At 55.4% G+C, this 19300-nt stretch overlaps 2 protein-coding genes across 5 annotated transcripts in view; one reads left to right on the forward strand and one right to left on the reverse strand.

The window, feature by feature from the left end:
* CHCHD5 (coiled-coil-helix-coiled-coil-helix domain containing 5) overlaps nt 1-4070 on the reverse strand; it is a 19465-nt gene extending 15395 nt beyond the window's left edge. The window contains exons 1-4 of one of the 2 annotated variants that reach the window (XM_086769045.1): nt 3986-4070; nt 3725-3865; nt 3410-3561; nt 1964-2766 (exon numbers count right to left, since the gene is read on the reverse strand). In XM_086769045.1, coding sequence (XP_086625171.1) covers nt 3411-3561; nt 3725-3865; nt 3986-4032 — 339 coding nt within the window. In that variant the 5' untranslated portion in view covers nt 4033-4070 and the 3' untranslated portion in view covers nt 1964-2766; nt 3410. Of the gene's footprint in view, nt 1-1963; nt 2767-3409; nt 3562-3724; nt 3866-3985 lie in introns of those variants that run through there. The other variant, XR_015261288.1, reaches the window with a different exon arrangement.
* A 127-nt stretch (nt 4071-4197) lies between these two features.
* On the forward strand, nt 4198-19141 carry ATP13A1 (ATPase 13A1). 3 transcript variants are annotated; one of them, XM_086769142.1, is made up of 26 exons: nt 4198-4536; nt 5639-5728; nt 6024-6214; nt 6534-6606; nt 6925-7080; nt 7229-7298; nt 7591-7697; nt 8338-8467; nt 8699-8754; nt 9334-9460; nt 9737-9874; nt 10382-10502; nt 11120-11277; nt 12081-12256; nt 12635-12745; nt 13277-13402; nt 13509-13617; nt 14036-14235; nt 14635-14731; nt 15923-16104; nt 16402-16516; nt 16773-16969; nt 17288-17430; nt 18000-18111; nt 18338-18481; nt 18732-19141. In XM_086769142.1, exons 1-26 carry the CDS (start codon nt 4198-4200, stop codon nt 18840-18842), a joined length of 3579 nt encoding a protein of 1192 aa, XP_086625268.1. In that variant the 3' UTR covers nt 18843-19141. The 3 variants fall into 3 exon arrangements, with proteins under 3 accessions (XP_086625268.1, XP_086625266.1, XP_086625267.1); XM_086769140.1 differs by having other exon boundaries at nt 18000-18481; XM_086769141.1 differs by having other exon boundaries at nt 11161-11277; nt 12151-12256; nt 18000-18481.
* The last annotated feature ends 159 nt before the right edge of the window (nt 19142-19300 follow it).

Raw genomic sequence — 19300 nt, forward strand, 5'->3', positions numbered from 1 at the left:
ACTAGCCTCTGAGGCCACACAGAAAGACAGAGGGTGAGTTAAAACAGAAAAAACCCGACGTCCAGTTTGCTTAACTACCTGGCAAAAGGCACGTCTGGCTGGAAACGAGAGTGGAGAGCAATTAAAAGTGGAGAAAAAAAGCAGAACCAGCAGATGGAAACCAAGCAGGGAATGGCAAAGGCCATGCCAGGAGACAAGGAACAGAAGGGCTACAGTGACACGAAAACCTGTGTGGATGGAGGAGCCTTTGCAATAACGAACCCCCAAGCCAGGGCGCCTACACACGCCTGACGCTGCTCTCTCAACAGTATTCAACCGTCCTACGACTCGCTCCTTTGAGTTCTTCTCGGGGCTTCAGTGTTTATTTCTGCTCTGGTTTGTGATTGGGAGGACGCGAGAGGACCAATCCGTCTGAATCTTGCTCTGAATATTCCCCCCGCCTCCAAGTCTCCCACTCTGGGAATTACAGGCTTATTCCCGGACTGATTCCAGCCACTTGGCACCCATTTAGCCGAACCTCTCCGCAAGCGTTGGCGATAAAGCCGAACCTACCACTCTGCCTGCCTGAGGACCTCTTCCCCTTGTTCAGTGTTACGCCAGTAACTGCTGTCACACACCCCAGCACAGCAGACCCCCAGCAGCCCTTCTCTTCCGTTTGTCGGTGCCGGAAACTCTGATTTTGTTCCAGCGACCGGCGAGAGCAGGCAGCTCGTGCAGCTCCAAAGAGAAATGGCTGGAAAACTCCTGCTCCACGCTTCTCCCGTAAAGAGGTCTCAAGACCCTCTGCGTAAGCAAGAATTAAACTGATGAATCACGCAATACGGCTCCAGATTCCTTTGCGGCGAAGAGGAAAGCAAGAGAACGCTCCCTGGCTGCTTCGAGCACATCCAGTGGAAGGAAAGAAAATTGTTGGTATTCCTTTCGCTTTTCGCAAAGGAATTTGCCCAATCTCTAAGGGCTACAAGCTGATTTAGTCTGGAAACTTTTCAAAAGGAGCCAGTAAACTGAGGGAGGCAAAGCACCTGGCAGCTCGGCGGTTAAATGTGTGAGAGCTAGTAATAACGGAGCGGCTCAGGCTCCTGAGGAGGAGGAGGCACAACCAGGCTTAGGAGGGGGCCCAGCGCACCTCAAACGTAATGAAAAGCGTCTCTGCTGCTGCCAGGCTGACATTTCAATACCGTGTCGGCAAGGAAAGCACCTTCGCGCGGTGTGACGGCCTCCCTAATAAAGCTGTTCACACCACAGACGTTCACGACTAATGGGATGCTGCCTGGCATAAATAAAACTCAAAAGAATCACCAAAAACAGATCTCTCCTCTTCTTCTGGCAGCACTTGACCCCTCGCTAAATTAATTTCGAAGCAGAGCTGCCGTCACCCTTTTCTCTCAGCTCTTCTGCCAGAAGATGAAGCAGCTCTTTTCATTTCAAAGGCACGGCGTTTGACAAAACAAAGAGTTTTCTGCGAGCGTGCCCGTGTTTTCAGACACGACCCCAGCATCCTGGGGGTGCGTTCCCATCCCTGCTAAAACGCAGCCGCTGCAGCGACGCTGGCAGCCAGCTCTGCGATTCACGGCCTGCTAGAGGCCGGAACAGCTCCCCTCAAACCTGCTGTCCCTCTCCCCACGGAGTCAGGACTCTGCCCAGCCGGAAAATGCCAAGTGACGTCTGCCAACGAAAGAGGAACGCTCGGGCGCCCGGCCGGAACACGAGCAAGGATTGGGGTGTCCCGGGAAGGGGGCGTGCGCCCCTGGGAACCAGCTCAACGCCACGTTTCCCTGTCCACGCCTCACCCTCTCTTCGAGGTAGAAAAAAACCTCACAAAGGTTTCCAGCAAAGCTGGGCAATCTGGGGGTTGGGTTTCCCGTCACTTTTCCGGAAGACCCAAGTTCCTACTCCGGAGAGCGGCAAAGCTCAAAGGTCTCATGAGCCCCAAGTTTTAATCCACTCCTCGAAAGACCACCCATTGTTTTTTGTACGGTTTTATTTTTTTTTTTCCCCCATAGTTACAGCCCAGGAACAACCTCTCCTTGAGCTGGGCTCTTTGTTCCGCCATGCCAGAACAGCAGAGGTGCCTCCCACGTCCCCGCGCTGGAAGATCTCCCTTGCGCTGCAGACAAATCCGCATTTTTTTTTCTGCCGCCTCCGTCGGCGGGAAGACTCCCTCTGCTGTTCTAAACCAGGAGAAAGCTCGGGGGTCCAGCCCCTCACAGAGCTCCCAAAATCGGGAGCAGCAGCAGGATGTTTGCAGGTGACACTTAGAGCCCCTGTGGCTGGTCCAGCTCAGACAGCAGCTCCCATCACGAGCGGGAAAAGCCAGAACTGGCTTTGGATCTTGAGAAGTGGTTTTTATTGGGACAAAAGAAAATACTGTGCTTAATTGTCACAGGAACTGTGGATCCACGGGCTGCAGGAAAAGAGGTGAGGGCTGGTTTTAGCTTTCGGTTCCTATCCAAGCACATCTGCAGGTTGCTGCCGATCCCTTGCTGTGGCTTCAACACAGTTCTGGAATTTATTTACTTATAAAGTTTTTTAGAGGCAAATCAGCAGACAAAACCCAGCGTTCCCAGCGCACAGGAACGCTCCGACATCCCGGTTGGAGTCCAGCTGCCCGCTGAAGATGAGTGCAGTGCGACCAGAACCGAGAGAACCGCACCGCGGGGCTGTGCTTCGTTTTTCAGAGGGGAAAACCAACCCAACCGAGCATTGGAACGACACTCCAGAGTTTTTCAGTCGCTCCTGAAGGTTAATTTTAATTCCAAGGCTCCCCTATGAAAAAAACCAGCACAAATAAAAGCATCAGGCAGGCTCCGCGTGTACGCGGCAGCCTAGGTGAGGTTCAGCAGGTTACCGCGTCGGGTGATTTCTAGACACTTAGCAACGTTATTTACTTCAAAGTTACCCCACAGATGTTTACAAGACTTTCAGCTGAGCGCTGCGAGCTGGCCTACCCCCCCAGTTCTCTGTAGTTACTGTACAAAACTGACGACTAGGTCGATTAATAGATTTGGACAAAAATAACGACTTCGTGCCAGCAAGGCTGCTTTCCTCCCAGAGCCTTTTGCTGCTTAGGCGGGCGCTGAGAACGAGCAACCCATCTGGAGAAACACGCTGCTGCGTTCGCATCCACAACGGCCACGCACACACCACAGCCCCCGACACGCACGCCGAGGAATCACCGCGCTTTCAGCCTAGATAAACTTCCTGGCTGTGCTCTGTGTTTTTCTGAGTCGGGAATGGAAGGTGGGTGGGAGAGAAAACACAGGCCTGCATGTGTTCTGGGCTGCAGTACTCCGCTCCAGCTGTTCACATGAGCAGCTCCCAAGCAGACACGGTGGGTGGAGAGCGGCCCTCGGGCCCTGGACCGCAAATTTAGAGGAAAAACAACCCCACACTGTGGCCTAACGCTCACCTCACGTGGAGAGCTTCACCTGGTCAGCGCAGAGCAGGAAGGCGTTGACGTGGTCGCTGCAGTTCATGACGGAGGCCTGGTTCTCCTTCAGGCACTGCTCGAAAGCAGCGAACGGCTCCGCGCAGTCCTGACGGATCTGCTGCACGATCGGGCTGCGGGGTAACAGCGGGCCCTCAGCTCCGGGGAGCCGCACGGCCCAAATCCGACCGCTCCGCCGGCCTGAGGCCCAGCCCAGCCCGCCAGGCCTGGCCGGTACCGGCCCTGCCCCCGGCCCCGGGCCCAGTCCCGGCCCCGGCCCGCCCCTCCCGCACTCACTGCGCGGCGGCACAGCGGGACATGCTGAGGCGGAGACGGTGACAGTCGCGCTGCCAAGAAGCCGGGCTGGCGGCCACGCAGCGCCCGTACTGCTCCATCTCGCTGCGGCAGTAGCGTGCCGTGATCTCCAGGGCCGCCTGCCTGCGGAGAGACGACACCGGTAACGCGGGGAGGGACGCGGCGGGGGGCGCCAGGCCCGGCCCGGCCCGGCCCGGCCCGGCCTCGCCCGGCCCGGTGCTCCCGCCGCCGCCCCCCACTCACATCCCGCCGCCGCTACGGCACCGACCGCCTCCCTCCGCTCTGCGCATGCGCGGCCGCCGATATACCGCCCTCTGCGCATGCGTCGAGTTGCGGCGCCCCGTCCTTCAAGCTGGCCACTGCGCAGGCGCCCGGTGGTCCGCGCGCGCGCGCGCCCCCCCCGCCAACTCCCCGCCGCCGGAAGCGGAAGTGCGGTCGTTGCGGTCTCTCGGAAAATGGCGGCGGCCGGTCCGGTTCCGGGTCCCGCGGACGAGCTGGTCTCGTCGGTAACGCTTTACCGCCGGCGGCCGCGGCTTCTTCACGGTACCGTGCTGCCTTTCGTGGCGGGACTCTACCCGGCCTGGTTGTGGCTGTGGGGACCGCGCGTGTGGGCGACGTGGGCAGAGGCGGCGGCGGCGGCGGAGCACGAGGAGGAGGGCCCGAGACCAGGCCCAGGCCCCGCGCCCCCCGAGGCCGCGTTGCTGGCGCTCGCCGCCATCGGTGTCGTCCATCTGCTGACGGCGCTCTCGGGGCTGTGGTCGGTGCACGCTCACTGCGCCCTCACCTGCGTGCGGGTGAGTCCCGGGCCTGCCGCCGCCGCGGGGCCGCTTGCGCCGGGGATCTCTGCAGGGCTGCCCCCGAGCAGCGCCGGGAGGCTCCTGCCGCTCCCTGCGGGGTTCTGCTGTCGAGCCGGGGCGGGGGGTGCTTCTTGCGTCGTGGCAGAGCCGCATCAGCCGCGCAGGGAAGAGAGAGGGCGACGGGTGTGAGGGGACGCTTTGCGTGGAGATGGACCGGTTGGAGAGGGGCCAGAGGAGGCCACGCAGATGATGGAAGGGCTGGAGCAGCTCTGCTGTGAGGCCACGCTGGGAGAGCTGGGGCTGTTCAGCCTGGAGAAGAGGAGGCTCCGGGGAGACCTGAGAGCGGCTCCCAGTGCCCAAAGGGGGCTGCAGGGAAGGTGGGGAGAGACTCTTCAGCAGGGCCTGCTGGGACAGAACGAGGGGTGATGGGTTCAAAACAGAGGGAGGCAGATTCAGATCAGATATTAGGAAAAATGTTTTACACTGAGGGTGGTGGAGCACTGGCCCAGGGTGCCCAGAGAGGCGGTGGGTGCTCCGTCCCTGGAAACATCCCAGGCCAGGTTGGCCGGGGCTCTGAGCACCCTGATCCGGTTGGAGATGTCCCTGCCCCTTGCAGGGGGGTTGGGCTGGGTGGCTTTTGGCGGTCCCTTCCCACCCAAACCATTCCATGGTTCTATGAAACGCTTCTCCTTTGAGCTGGTTTGGGATGGGGGAAGGAGAGGTGCGGCGTTTGGCAGCCTCTGGCTGTGAAGTGGCGTCGGGGAATCCGCACAGGCAGCCTGCGGTGAGCTGAGAGCTCGGGACAGCAACCGGCAGCCTTTGCTGGTGTCGGTTGTTCCGTCTTTTGCTGATGGACCGGCTGGTTGCGGCGGTTGCTGCTGTAACCGTGTCTTACTGGCAGCTACGTACATCTGAACTGCAGGCGATGTGCTGAATGTGCTTTTTGGGGAATGGATTTTGATAATCAGAACGTCTTGGATTCCCACAGAAACATCCGGCTGCAAAGAGCTTCTTTCTCCACCTGTCTCAACGCGATCCGGCAGAGATTCCTCCCAGCTCATTGAAGTGCGGGGTCTCTGATCCGCTGTTTGTGTTTCAGGAGCCCTGTCCTAAGAAAGCCACCTTGGCTAAAGTCGTGCCAACCCCGAATAACGGATCGGTGGAGCTGGTGCCACTCCACAGAGACCAGGTGAGGGCGCGGCTGTCGGAGCAGCCCTGCCGATTGTCACGCGCCAGGGAACCACTACCTCACGCCTGCGTTGGCTGGCTTTTCGTTGAGGTAATTAGGGAGAAATCGGCTGCGGTTGGTCGCGGGCATGGGTGTTGAAGATCACGCGGTGTTTCTTGGCGCGTGTGCCGCAGCCAGGGTCGCAGAAGGACTAGGGATACAAGGGGCTGCCCTTTCTCTCCTCCTTCAGATGACGTGTGGAGTGAAACCTTTGGGCTGTGTCCAGCTGGTTGGTTTTTTTTCTCCCTCTCTGCAGGGCGAGGATGGACAGGAGACTCTTTCCTTTGAATTCCAGAAAATCAAATATTTATATGAGATAGACGGCAAGAAACAGTTTCTTCCTGTAGCCTTCCCCGTGGAACATCCGCTCTGTTACTACCAGAACGCCCGAGGCTACCAGGAGGACAAAGAGATCCGAGCGGCTGAGAAGAAATACGGTACAAACAAGTGAGTTTTCCGGGCACGGATCCCTCTTTGCCGGGGTATCCCAGTGTGTCCTAGTCCCGTTTGTCAAATTTCAGTTACACCCAGCACTTGCTTCCAGTTCCTTTAAGGACAGGGGAGAGTACTGGAGCAAGAGTTTTTCTCCGGGGGGCGCTGTAGATGGAAACTAACAGCCTATAACGAATTAACTGCATAAAAGTAATTAAAAATGAGATTGTGTGCGGACGTTCTGGAGTACAGCCTGCGCTGACGCCAGAGGCTGCGGTGGCTTTTGCTCGGGATCTGGGATGTTTGGGTTAATGAGGATTCACTCCTTTCCCAGGGCTGAGATGGTGGTGCCGGAGTTCTTGGAACTCTTCAAAGAAAGAGCTACAGCTCCGTTCTTCGTCTTTCAGGTAAAATGAACAAACACAAAGAGCTGGAAGTGCTTCTCCCTGCTAAAAAGTGAGAGAGTCCCTTACAGTTTTGGCTTGAAAGCCAAAAATCAGCCGGCAACTTCCTAAAATCGGGAGAAGATGCTGTTCTTACACCGTAGTGTTGCTTTTACTTCTGGGAGTGACTCTGTTTCTCCCTAGTGAGTTACTGTGATTTTCTGGCTTCCCACAATTAAATGTGTGCTACGTTAGCGTAAAAAAGATTAAAATCCTAGGAACTGGAGGCTTTTGTTTTCTGAGGAAGATGAGAAGAATTTCGGTGACACGTTCTCCCCGTAGGTGTTCTGCGTGGGGCTGTGGTGCCTGGATGAGTACTGGTATTACAGCGTTTTCACCCTCTCCATGTTGGTTGCGTTCGAAGCTTCTCTGGTCCAGCAGCAGATGAGGAACATGTCGGAGATTCGAAAAATGGGCAACAAGCCGTACATGATCCAGGTAATCGAAACCAGGGAGGATCGTGCGTGAAGTGTTTGATGTAGCTGTCTTTTAGCTGATCTGCTGTTCTCTCTCCCCATCCTTTTCTGATGTGGGCAGGGCTTCAGAAAGTGCTTTTTTTTTTTTTTTTTTTTTTTTTTTCCTGCAGGTTTACAGAAACCGCAAGTGGCGCCCCATTTCCAGTGATGAGATTATTCCAGGGGATATCGTCTCCATTGGTAATGACTCGCGTGAGGGTTGCGAACAAAAGCTGATTGTGGTACATGGAGTTGTGCAGTGAACTGAATTAGACGTAAAAATCTAACTGTCTTGGTCGGGTGCTTTTGAGGACTTTGATTCATAGGTGTCGCAATTCAAGGGTCCGAATGATTAATCCGGAGCGGGTGCGTGCTCTGGGAGACTCGGCAGCCCATGGGGGGGTTAAAGCTTTCAGAATCCCCCGTGTCTCCTGCCAGACAAACAGCCAAGCCTTTGAGCTGCTTCTCAAAGGTATTAATGTATCAATTGCAGGCCGATCTCCTCATGAAAATCTGGTGCCGTGCGACGTGCTGCTCTTGCGCGGAAGGTGCATTGTGGATGAAGCTATGCTGACGGGAGAGTCTGTGCCGCAGATGAAGGTCTGTGCGAAACGTCCTCTGTGCTGTCCCTTTGCAGCCTGGAAAAGTAAAAACTATTGAAGCCACTGCGGCATTTGTGAGTGGAAATTGGTCTCTTTGTGTGAATGCAGGCCTAGGCAACCTGCTCTGAGTGTTGTCGGCTCCCTGTCAGAGATTGATGGTCTCTGGTAAATGAGAAACAGAAATGTCTGTTTTGTCTGGCAAGGTCTCCAGCCTTCGGGTCTGAACTCCAGCGCGTGGGCACGGTGTCGCCCTCCTACGCATTCCCCGGTCTGGATTCCTTTGGCTGGGTAGAGGTGGCGGGGGGGGAAACAAGTGTAAAGCACTTCAAAACCCTGAATCTTCCTTCTTTTTGTGCTGGTGAGTGACTTAAAAATGATAAAGTGGTGCTCGCAGAGCCTCCCTTGCTGAATTCAGGGTGCCCAGGGTGAGCTAGTCCTCCGAAACCAGGATTTCCATAGGAGCCACGTTCTAAACCCAGACCGATCCGGTGCTGAACGGCATGTTAAGGGCTAGATTTGGTTCAGGCCACCTTCAGCTGCAGTGAAACCGAGAAATCTGGTGGGATAAGAACAGAAAGGGACACTTGGCGTTTGCTTGTTGATAGCTGCGAACCTGAGACCTGAACGTTGTCCTGCAGGAGCCTGTGGAGGATCTCAGCCCAGAGCACGTCTTGGACATGCAGGCGGATTCCCGGTTACACATCGTGTTCGGGGGAACAAAAGTGGTGCAGCATATTCCGCCCCAGAAAGCCAGCACAGGACTGAAACGTAGGTACCAGCATAGAGCCGCGTTTCCTTGGAGAGGGCGTGTTGTGCGCTCGCTGGTTTATTTTAAACGACTTGAGGACAACTGTAGCTAACGGCTTACCGCGATTATTAAAGTTGACTATGTCCCCTTGTAAGTGAGAGGAAGCTGTCGCTCCAAGCGTATTGTGCTTGTGATAAGCTTATAAAAGATTTACAGTGAGCTTACTGCCTTCCTTCCTGCTCCTGTTCCAGCTGTTGACAACGGGTGCGTGGCGTATGCGCTGAGGACCGGCTTCAACACCTCTCAGGTAAGAGGCGAACGTGCCTTCTCCCCTCTGTCTTGCCGATGATGTGGTTGTGTCGCTCGGCGCTTCGCTGTCAGGAAATCCTTATGAAGCAGAGCAGTGGGAACATACAAATCGGGGCGTTGAAATGACTTGCCTGTTCCGAAGAGGAGTAAGTGAGGTTGGTCTCTTCTCTGGGTGGCAAGTCAGCAGTCTGACCTTTGGTGCGGGAGCCTGGGAGTCAGGACTCGGGGTTCCACTCGGGTTCGCCACACTGCGTGTGTGCTGCAGCTCCTCGTTATCCCCGTTTCTGTGATGGTCGCTGTTTGGAAAGGGTGTTCTAGTGTGTTTGTAGAGACTAAAGATGTGAATGTGGGCTTTTTCAGTTGAAAACTGAAGGCTGCTTCAAAGAAATCATCAACTTAAGTGACTTAGGAGCAGGTTTGGGTTTTTTAACAGACTAATTACAGAAATGGGAGTAAGTTTCAGGCTCTGGCCCCAAAACACCAGAGTGGTATTTTAAAACCGGGTTTCATAGATAGTTTTAACAAGCTGCTGCATGCTGCAGAGGTAGCTTCTTGCACTGAAGGCTGTTCTTCTCAGGGGAAATTGCTACGTACAATCCTCTTTGGGGTGAAGAGAGTGACAGCCAATAACTTAGAGACCTTCATTTTCATCCTGTTCCTGCTGGTCTTTGCCATTGCTGCTGCAGCATACGTCTGGATTGAAGGTGAGATTTCTTCTTGCCTCTTCCAGGTCTCTACACAGGACTTGTACCAATGCTTGTGGGAAGGACAGTTGACGTAATTTCTGAGAGTTACAATAGCTGGGTTGGGCTGCGCCAGTGTGTTTCAGTGTAGGGGCCCACACTGCACTCTGGATGCTTTTCTTGCCCTCCCGCAGCCCTTCCTGGGTAGGTGAGCTTCTTTGTGGTACGCGTCTTAGTTCTGTGGAGCAGACAGTCTGAGGATGAGGAGATACATGGGTGTCCCGTCTCGTTCCGTAGGCACCAAGGATCCCAGCAGGAACCGCTACAAGCTCTTCCTGGAGTGTACGTTAATACTGACTTCTGTTGTTCCACCTGAACTTCCCATTGAGCTCTCTCTGGCTGTCAACACCTCGCTCATCGCCTTGGCCAAGCTCTGTAAGTACCCAGCCTAAGTGCAAGAACAAAACCAGCACGGCTTCCTTGTGTCTGGAGCTGTGGGGACGCTGGTGAGGAAACGAGCGTGAAACTGCTGTAGCGTCCTCGGTTTCTGCACAGCGACAGCATGGGTTTTGGAGCTGCTGTGGGTGAGGGGGTGTAAACCCCAAAGAACTCGGGAGGTGTGCGCTTTGAAGTGGGTCCTAAATCAAGCGTAGGAGGGAATATCTTCATATGGAAGCCTCCTTCCTCAGCAGTCCTGCATGGAGCAAGTTCCCGTATACGGAACAGGGGGTCAGTGGCTTCTGCGTCAGACTACGTCACTACTACAGTTTGGTGTCTGTTCTGGTTTCACGTGCCGCAGGAATTCGGAATGGGGAGGCTGTGGCTCGTTAACTCTGGCCGAGAACTGTGTTTGTATCTCCCGTCTTGTGACGAAAGCCACTGGGCATCCTGTCCTGGCTTTGCTGTAGCTGATCTCTCACTGTTTCCCCTCCTCTCTTCCAGACGTGTACTGTACAGAGCCCTTCCGCATCCCCTTTGCAGGCAAAGTGCAGGTTTGCTGTTTTGACAAAACCGGCACCTTAACCAGCGATCACCTGGTGGTGAGAGGCGTGGCTGGGCTCAGGTAGGTCCTGGGTGATTTTCGTTACGTGATTCGCTGTGGTCTGGGCTTCGGGCGCTGCGGGAACTCCTCAGGGACAAGCACAATCACATTCCAGTGCGGAAGAGAAGATAGTCGGGGGATCAGAGAGGAAACGTGGATTGGACTGGAAGGAGGGAGGGTTGCTCGCCTCTGTGGGCTCGGGACTTGTGAATTGAATTGTCTTCAAGGATTTCTGGTGTGGGGTTCCTACGTAACGGAGAACTTCGCTGCTCCTCTGTGCAGTGGTGTCCTGGCGCCTCGTTCCACTGCCATAATGAACTGGGCCTGAAGGCCAGGTGCCACAGCAGAGAGACGTCTCGGCCCTTTGATTCTGCAGTTACCTAAACGTGTTAGTTCAGGGCTCTGCTTCGTGCTCTGCTTGAATCAAGTTGGCTTATGAGTACTGGCAAGAATTGTGAGCTCTGGCGCCGTTTGCAGTTGAGGCAGCGCCAGATTTCCTGCGGCTTTGATCTCACCATGAGAAGCTCCACTGTTTACTGTATTAGAGTAGGAGTTTTTTTCTGGGAAAAATTCCAGAATTTGTCTGAGATAAGGTGAATGGGGGTCTGTTAACATGAGCAGTCTTTTTTATGCCGCAGGGATGGGAAGGAAGTGACACCGGTATCTGACATTCCTGTAGAAACCCACCGAGCGATTGCTACTTGCCACTCGCTGGTACAGCTGGACGATGGGACGCTGGTGGGAGATCCGTTGGAGAAGGCGATGCTGATGGCTGTGGACTGGACCCTGACCAAAGGTAAAACCTCTTTCCAGCTCCTCCCTGGCTGATACCTGAGTCCTTTTTACATATGTTGTGGGGTGGGGTTTTTTTTTTTGGGGGGTGATGATGGTAACGCTGTTTTTGTCAGTTCTGAGCATGAAGTGATCTACTCGATCTGCTCCAGGAGATTTCCTGTGCCTCATGCCAGCGTTCTGCAAGGAGTGAATTCCATCCAGTTCAGGAACTGGTTTGGGGCGGTGGAAATCCTTGCACTGCGTGTCTGAGGGACAGCAAAGAGTAGAAATCTGTTCTCAGGGCTGCAGATACTGCCTTCTGCAGCTGGCACGCTCGGATTGGGGCCTTTCAGTTCTGATTTTGCTGACTCAGTAAGATCGGGGCGTGGCCGGTGCAGATCGCAGTAGTGAGAACATGACAGCGTGGGTTTTAGCGTGGTTTGCGGGCACCTCTCTGGAGGCTTTCTGCTCTGCTTTCTGGGCTTTGGCGTGCACAGCTGACTGAAGGAGAAACCTTCCGGAAATATTGTGCACGTATCCCGCTGAAACCCACGCTGTCGTGGTTTTTGCATCTGGATTGGTACCTGTGATGATAAGACATGCAAGGCACCTTCAGCCGCTGTGTAGTTGTTCGTACTAATGCACACGAGCGTTCTGATCCGCTCTGTCGCTTAATTCTTGGCACAAGAACTTCCAGCTCTGTACGTAAGGAGAGGAAGTTCATGTGATCTCGGTGACCTGTGGGATCCTTTGGCACCTGAAGGGAGGGATGTTGCTTTTGATACCGAGAAACCTTTCAGGATTTCCTGATCTGTTTGTTTCCAGATGAGAAAGTTTTCCCCAGAAGTATTAAAACTCAGGGACTGAAAATTCACCAGCGCTTTCATTTTGCCAGTGCCCTGAAAAGAATGTCTGTCTTGGCATCGTATGAGAAGATCGGCTCCACTGATCTCTGTTACATTGCAGCTGTGAAAGGGGCCCCGGAGACGCTGCACAAAATGGTGAGCGCGCCTCTCTGGGGAGGAAGGGCTTTCTCTAGCAGCTGTACCTGTCCCCTTCCGCCTCTGCTTGTCCCTGCCGAGTCTGAAACCTGGATGACGTAGGGATTTCATCCTGCAAAACGGCACGGTGAGCCCGTGCCCGAAAACAAACTCCCCTGGGGAGTTTCAGTCTGATCCCAGTGGGATCTGAATATCTCACCGTATGCGTTCCTGGCACCGTTGCTTTTGCCAGCAGCAGAATCTGGGGGGGCTCCTCTTCTGCCCCCGATGGCGAGGGACTCTCCCCTGTCTGCAGATTTAATGTGAAATGCTGAAATGTGCTACGGAATTGTGTTTGAAGCTGTATTAATACGGTGCTTTTCCTCCCGCCTCCTCTAGTTGTCTCAGTGCCCAAGCAACTATCACGCTGTCCACACGGAAATTTCCCATGAGGGGGCGAGAGTGCTGGCCCTTGGCTACAAGGAACTGGGGCACCTCACGCACCAGCAGGTATATCTGGCGGTTTAAGTCTTGGCGTTGAGCTCCTCTTAAAGAAAACAGAGGTGGTGTGAGCGGCGTTGGGGAAGGGACGGTCTCTTCGGGGATGTGGTTGCCCAAAGCTGCTGGAACTTTGTTGCTTTTATGATCCGGACTTTCTGGGAAGATCGCAGCCTCTGCGTTGCGCTCTCAGCTTTGAGTTCCTGTGTGTTGATCAGCACTTCTGTTTTGCTGCTCGTAGAGCAGGGTCCGTTCTTTCCTTGTAGCAGCTGAAGAGGCTTAGCACTGAACTTCTTAGCCGTAAACCTGGTTTTGCGTGGGAATGGGCATGTGTAACTGTTTTCAGGGCAGTCTCTGTGGAGCTTTGTGCCAAAGAAACCTTTCTTCTCCAGCAGCTGGGCGCTGCCCAGGGTTGCTCGGTGCGTCTCAGCGCACCAGTATTGTTTCTAGTGGTGCTTTGATTGCAAGGCAGCACCCACTGAAAAACAAGATTGCTGCTGCGGAGCAGCACGTGACGCTCTGTCGGCTGATTTGCTTTGGCAGGTGCGAGAGATGAAGCGCGAAGCTTTGGAGTGTGATCTTCGGTTTGTTGGATTCATTGTGGTTTCCTGTCCTCTCAAAGCTGACTCCAAATCCGTCATCAGGGAGATCCAGAATGCATCGCACCATGTAAGCATCGGCAGCGTCCCGGCCTCACTGGTCGTCGTGGTCTGTGGATGCGGAGTGCCGCCTAGCTACCAGAACTAATTTTGGACCTCTCCTGCTTTCCCCTCAGGTAGTGATGATAACAGGAGACAATCCTCTCACTGCCTGCCACGTGGCGCGGGAGCTGCACTTCCTGCACAGGGAGCACACCCTCGTTCTGCAGCCTCCCGTGACCAAAGGTAACCGACCTCACGCAGCAAACGGCTCTGCGTTTTGCAGGACAGCAGCCAAAGCCCTGCTGGGGCGTTGTGTCAGTCAGCCGCGTGCCGTTGGCACTGCTGCTTGATGCTGGGAAAGGAAACAACTCGCGTTCTGGAGTCCCAGAGAGCCCGCTGTCTTTTGCCTCTCTCTTCTCTGGCTTGGAGTACCATGCAAGCTCCGTACAGTCCTCTGGCAGCTCCTCAGCTGAGCTAGCTGAGCACTAAAATAACCAAAAAAATGCAGCTTGGAGGCCTCCTTGCTGTGGCTCAGAGGGATGATGGGAGGTAGGCACGTCGCTGCCCTGAGGAGTCCGCGTCCGTGGGGTGGCTGGGAGCGTTTCTCACAGGCAGACGCCTCGCAGGCATGCTCCTGTCATGCTTGTGCCTCTCTTTGCAGGCTCCAGCTGGCAGTGGCAGTCCATCGATGGTGCCGTCGTGCTCCCGGCTTTGCCAAGCTGCGTGCAAGAGCTGACGCAGCAGTACGACCTGTGTGTGACTGGGGAAGGTCTCTCTCACCTGCAGTCTGTGAGCAGGCAGCAGCTGCTGAAGCTCCTGCCGCACATCCAGGTGTTCGCCAGAGTGGTGCCGAAGCAGAAGGTGAGAGGTCGCAGCTGCTGGTAAACCCTCTCTAGTTTTAGCAGAGTTCCCGGCAGGGCTCGCGTGGTGCCTGGGAGCCACGGAGATGCTAGTACATGGTTAACGCTAAAGCGGTTCTCAGCAAAGCGGCGTGGCCTCTCCCAGTATCCAGGCCAGCAGGAAGCAAGATCCAGAGCTCAGGGTGTGCCCCATCGTTACCCTGAAGAGTCCTGGGCCCGCTGGCCTGTTCTAGCTCTGCCTTCCTAAAACAGAGCACGAAGGCGAAGCTTCTGGAGCCTGGGTGTGAGGCCAGGGAGCTCCCACGGAGCAGGAGCGCCTGACCACGGCACGTAACCCAGCCCAGCCAGCAGTGTGCAGAATGCGCGGGCGGGCGGTTCTCACTACGCCTTCTGTTTGCAGGAGTTTGTCATCACTGCTTTGAAGAGCCTGGGCTACGTCACGCTGATGTGTGGGGACGGGACCAACGACGTCGGAGCTCTGAAACACGCGGATGTGGGTGAGTCCAGGGGCAGGGCTCTCACGCGTGGCCCTGTACGAGTTCAGCTAGCGGTCTTAAACACAAACCAGTGCTCATTTCCCTGGTGCTCTGAGGGCTGGGATGATGTGAACAACACTGAGCTCCCGGACCAGCTGAAAATTAGAGAAGGAAGCCTACAGAGGGTGGACGTGAGGGCAGGTACCCTGGGAGGGTTACAGGTCTGAGCAGCCAGGGTTCGGGTGACGCAGGCTAAAGCCCTGACGGAACTGAATCTGGGCAGGGACGTCAAAAGCAACAAGAAAGGCTTCTGTAGGTACGCTGGGGACAAAAGGAGGTCCAGGGAGAATGTAGGCCCTCTCCAAAAGGAAACAGGTGACCTGGTTACCCGGCACGTGGAGAAGGCTGAGGTGCTCAATGGCTTTTTTTGCCTCAGCCTTCACCAATAAGGGCTCTTGTCCCACCACCCAAGCTGTGGAAGGCACAAGCGGGGAGTGGGAGAATGAGGAGCTCCCCGCTGTACTGGAAGAGCAGGTTCGGGAACATCTGAGGAACCTGAAGGTGCACAAGTCCATGGGACCTGATGAGATCCATCCGTGGGGTCCTGAGGGAACTGGCGGATGAGGTTGCCAAGCTGCTGGCCATTGTAGTTGAGAAGTCGTGGCGGTCTGGTGAGGTTCCCAGCGGCTGGAAGAGGTTTAAGATAGAGGGAGGTAGATTCAGATTAGATATTGGGAAAAAAATTGGTGGAGCACTGGCCCAGGTTCCCCAGAGAGGTGGTGGATGCCCCATCCCTGGAAACATTCCAGGCCAAGTTGGCCGGGGCTGTGAGCACCCTGATCCAGTTGGAGATGTCCCTGCTCCTGGCAGGGGGGTTGGCCTGGGTGGGCTTTGAAGGTCCCTTCCAACCCTAACAACTCTGTGATTCTATGAACAGCATTTGGTGGCAGAAACTGAGGTACAGTGCTGGTGGAACACCCGCTCTGTGCACACCAGCAGGCAGCGGGAGCTGGCTGCAGACACATTTTCCTGGAAGAAAGGTTCTTCCTCATTTTTCTTTTCAGCAAGTGGAACACCTAGCCCCTGTATAACCAGCCTGCCCGCCTGACTCCAGGAGTAAATCCCGCTGGGACTGCTGCTGTGTGGAAACGCTCCGTCAGCAAAGGGATTACAGCCCTTTCCCCTCAGCAGCTAACGTCTGTACGCTTGCAGGAGTGGCACTGTTGGCAAACGCTCCCGAGAGACTGCCCGAACGGAAGAGGAGAGCTCGAGACGGCCCTGGCGATGGGAGAGCAGCGCTGCCGGCGCTGGGGAGCGGCGCTGTGAAGCCCACGTCCCGCGGTGCCAAGCACAGAGTCATGTCCCAGCGGGAGGAACAGCTGGCCGTGCAGAGGGTTGGTAACCGGATGTTTGAAAGCCTGTTAACTTGTCCTTGCTCTTCATTCCTCCTCTGCTGGTTCACGAGGACTGGACGTGGCTGGGTGTGTTGTGAGAAGACCAGCTCTTCTGCTTCCCCTCAAATAGCAGAGTGGTTTTGGGCAGGGAGGGCGCTGCTGTTCCAGCCAGCCGTCACGCTCACGCTGCCAGCGCCAAGGCCTCGCCGTGGAGCAGGGGTGTGGGAGAGGGTAGTGCAAGAGCATCTTTGATCCAGGTTGCGATAGCGAGGTGTGCGTTCTCTTCTTCACCCGCAGGAGCGGATCAGTCAGGTGCTGAAGGATTTGGAGGAGGAGCGGGTGCCGGTGGTGAAGCTGGGCGACGCCAGCATCGCAGCTCCCTTTACCTCCAAGCTCTCTTCCATTCAGTGCAGTAAGTGTGCGATGGGAGCTGAACTGGTGTGCGTCTCCCTGTGGTCAGGTTCCCTGAGGGGAAGGAAGCCAAGACGGAGGGTGTGGGTGGTGAGAAATGCCCCCAGAACCGTGGCCTTGACAGCTTTTTGTGTGGAGCAACCCTGCGGGCAGTGAGGGCGAGCTGCCCTCCGCACTGCCTCAGGAAAGGAGAGGGCTGAGGGACGAAGCCCCAGAACCTGTTTTGTTTCCAAACACTGCGTCCTCTTGCTCCTCAGTCTGCCACGTGATCAAGCAAGGTCGCTGCACGCTAGTGACAACTCTCCAAATGTTCAAGATCCTTGCCCTGAACGCCCTGATCCTCGCTTACAGCCAGAGCGTCCTCTACTTGGAAGGGGTGAAGTTCAGTGATTTTCAGGCGACTCTGCAGGGTCTGCTGTTGGCTGGCTGCTTCCTCTTCATCTCCAGGTCGAAGGTAAGGGGAGGGGAGCGCGCTGGGACGGCCCTGGTCGATGTCGGCCGCGTCAGGATTGCTGAAGGAGTGCCTCTCTCTGGAAAAAGCCGTTTATTTTAATAAGTTAACAGTCCACAATTGCTGGAGGCGGTGGGGTTTTTTGTCCCCCTGGATTTTGGGAGGCTCCTGAGGCCAGCGCTGTGGGGGTCTTACGTGTGTGTGAGGCAGAGTTCTTGCAGGCATTTCCGAGAAACACAAACATGGCTTGGATTCTGCTGGAAAACCGCCTGGAGATAGTCAAAGCCATGCCAGTCACCCCTGCTCGCTTTTCTCTCCCAGCCCTTGAAGACGCTTTCCAAGGAGCGCCCGCTACCCAACATCTTTAACCTCTACACGGTGCTGACGGTGCTGCTGCAGTTCCTCGTGCATTTCCTCAGCCTGGTTTACCTGTACCGCGGTGCCCAGGCGCGCAGCGATGCCAAGTAAGCCTCTCTTCCTCCCACACCGTGATATTTTCTCCAATTTCAGCAAAGCAGGAGGGTGGGGAGAAGAGGCCTCCGTGACCGCAGCACTCACTCTTTTTGTGAATGCTTTGTCGAGCACGCCGAGCGTTGGGAGGTTAACGTGTTAGGCGTGTCCAGAAACAGCGTTTTTGTCTGGTACATCGAGTGCATCGGCAGCTCGGTGCGGCAAGGATGTGAAGGAACCCGTGAGAGCACGGGCCGTGATGTGTTGTCTGCCGTCTCCACGTGGAAGGGGAAAGGGAAATGGAAATAACATCGACGGGGTGGATTGCTGGGGAGCTTCTAAAGAAAAACACAGGGAAGACCTCAGGTTTTTTCCCCACTGGGTTTTTATTTTGTGAAAAAGAACCCAGTGATTACCTGTGCTTGCAGCTCCTCCCTTACCCGTGTGAGCACACGTGTTTGGGAACAAACTGCCTCTGCCCAACAAAACTTAAATAAACCGGGCTCCGTGGGGCTGTGCGAGGGAAGCCAAGCGTCCCTGGCGATTGCAAGTCGGCTTCGCTGATCCCTTTGTTCTGTTTCAGACAGGAGGAGTTTGTGGATCTGTACAAGGAGTTTGAGCCCAGCCTCGTGAACAGCACCGTCTACATCATGTCCATGGCGATGCAGATGGCCACGTTTGCCATCAACTACAAGGCAAGCCGCGTTAAGTCACATCTCCAGCAGCACCGGAGATGTGATTGTGTAATTAAAATGCGACGGTACAAAGCAGTGCCCTCCTCTAGCCGCAAACTGCAGTTTGTCAGTGCTCTGCGGGGAAAGACTCCTTCTTTCTGCACCAAGTGCCCCAAATTGTGTCAGGGACTCCCTCGGCTGAAGGAGTCCCTTCCCTCTGCTCACGGTTTCTCCCTCTGTGTTTCAGGGCCATCCTTTTATGGAGAGTCTACAGGAGAACAAGCCTTTACTGTGGAGCATTGTCCTGTCGGGACTGGCGATCGTGGGCCTTCTCACGGGCTCTTCGCCGGAGTTCAACGAGCAGTTCGGCTTGGTAGAAATCCCTGCTGAGGTGAGCGGGCAGCGTTTCTCTGCACCTGCTGAATTCTGCGCGGTTTCCGGTGGGAGGACGGGACTCGGCCTGTCCTCGAGAACTTTGGAGGAATCCTGAGGTTTTTAGCAGAATGCCTGGCGGACAATAACTCCCGCAGTAGCTTTAAGGGAGAGGACGTGGCCGCAATCCCGCTGGAGCCGCTGGGCTCTGTTCTGCAGGGACAGAGTAACGGAGGAGAGGGACTAACGGCTGGTGTTTGTTTTCCTAGTTCAAGATCGTGATCACAGAAGTGTTGCTGGCTGACTTCTTCCTCGCTTTGTTAGCGGACCGAATTCTTCAGTTTCTGCTGGGGAGCGCAAAACTTAAAGTGCCTTCCTGAAAGGGATCCGCAGGTCCTCGCCCCGAGCAGTGCTACGCGCGGGACGGCACCCAGGGCCGTGTTTCACCGTGGCGAGAATCGTCCTTAATTCTTTTGACCAGAACTCGGATCCTGTTCAGAAACAGGCGTGGGGGAAGCTTTCTTCCAAATCGCACGGAAACCACCTCTGTGAAACGAGCCCTGACTTTTTAACGTTTCCAGGACGTGCCACCAACGGGCGGGAGTTTTGTACAGCCCTACCATTTAAAGAAACGTTTACAGAATTTGGTAACTAAAATCAGAGTTGGTGTATTTTGAAAGGTGTTTGGGGCTGAGAGCTTTGGGGTGTTGTAGCAGACAGTGAGACTGACGGCGGGAGTTAACAGCCGCAGCCAGCGGGAGGCGAAGCCGCGGGGTGGGAGTGCACCTGCGATGTTCGGAATAAGGAGCTGTAGCGGGGACAGAGGGGAGGCGAACAA

Source organism: Chlamydotis macqueenii, chromosome 30 (genome assembly GCF_036417535.1).
Source record: "Chlamydotis macqueenii isolate bChlMac1 chromosome 30, bChlMac1.mat, whole genome shotgun sequence".
In the NCBI taxonomy this organism is placed as follows: Eukaryota; Metazoa; Chordata; class Aves; order Otidiformes; family Otididae; genus Chlamydotis; species Chlamydotis macqueenii.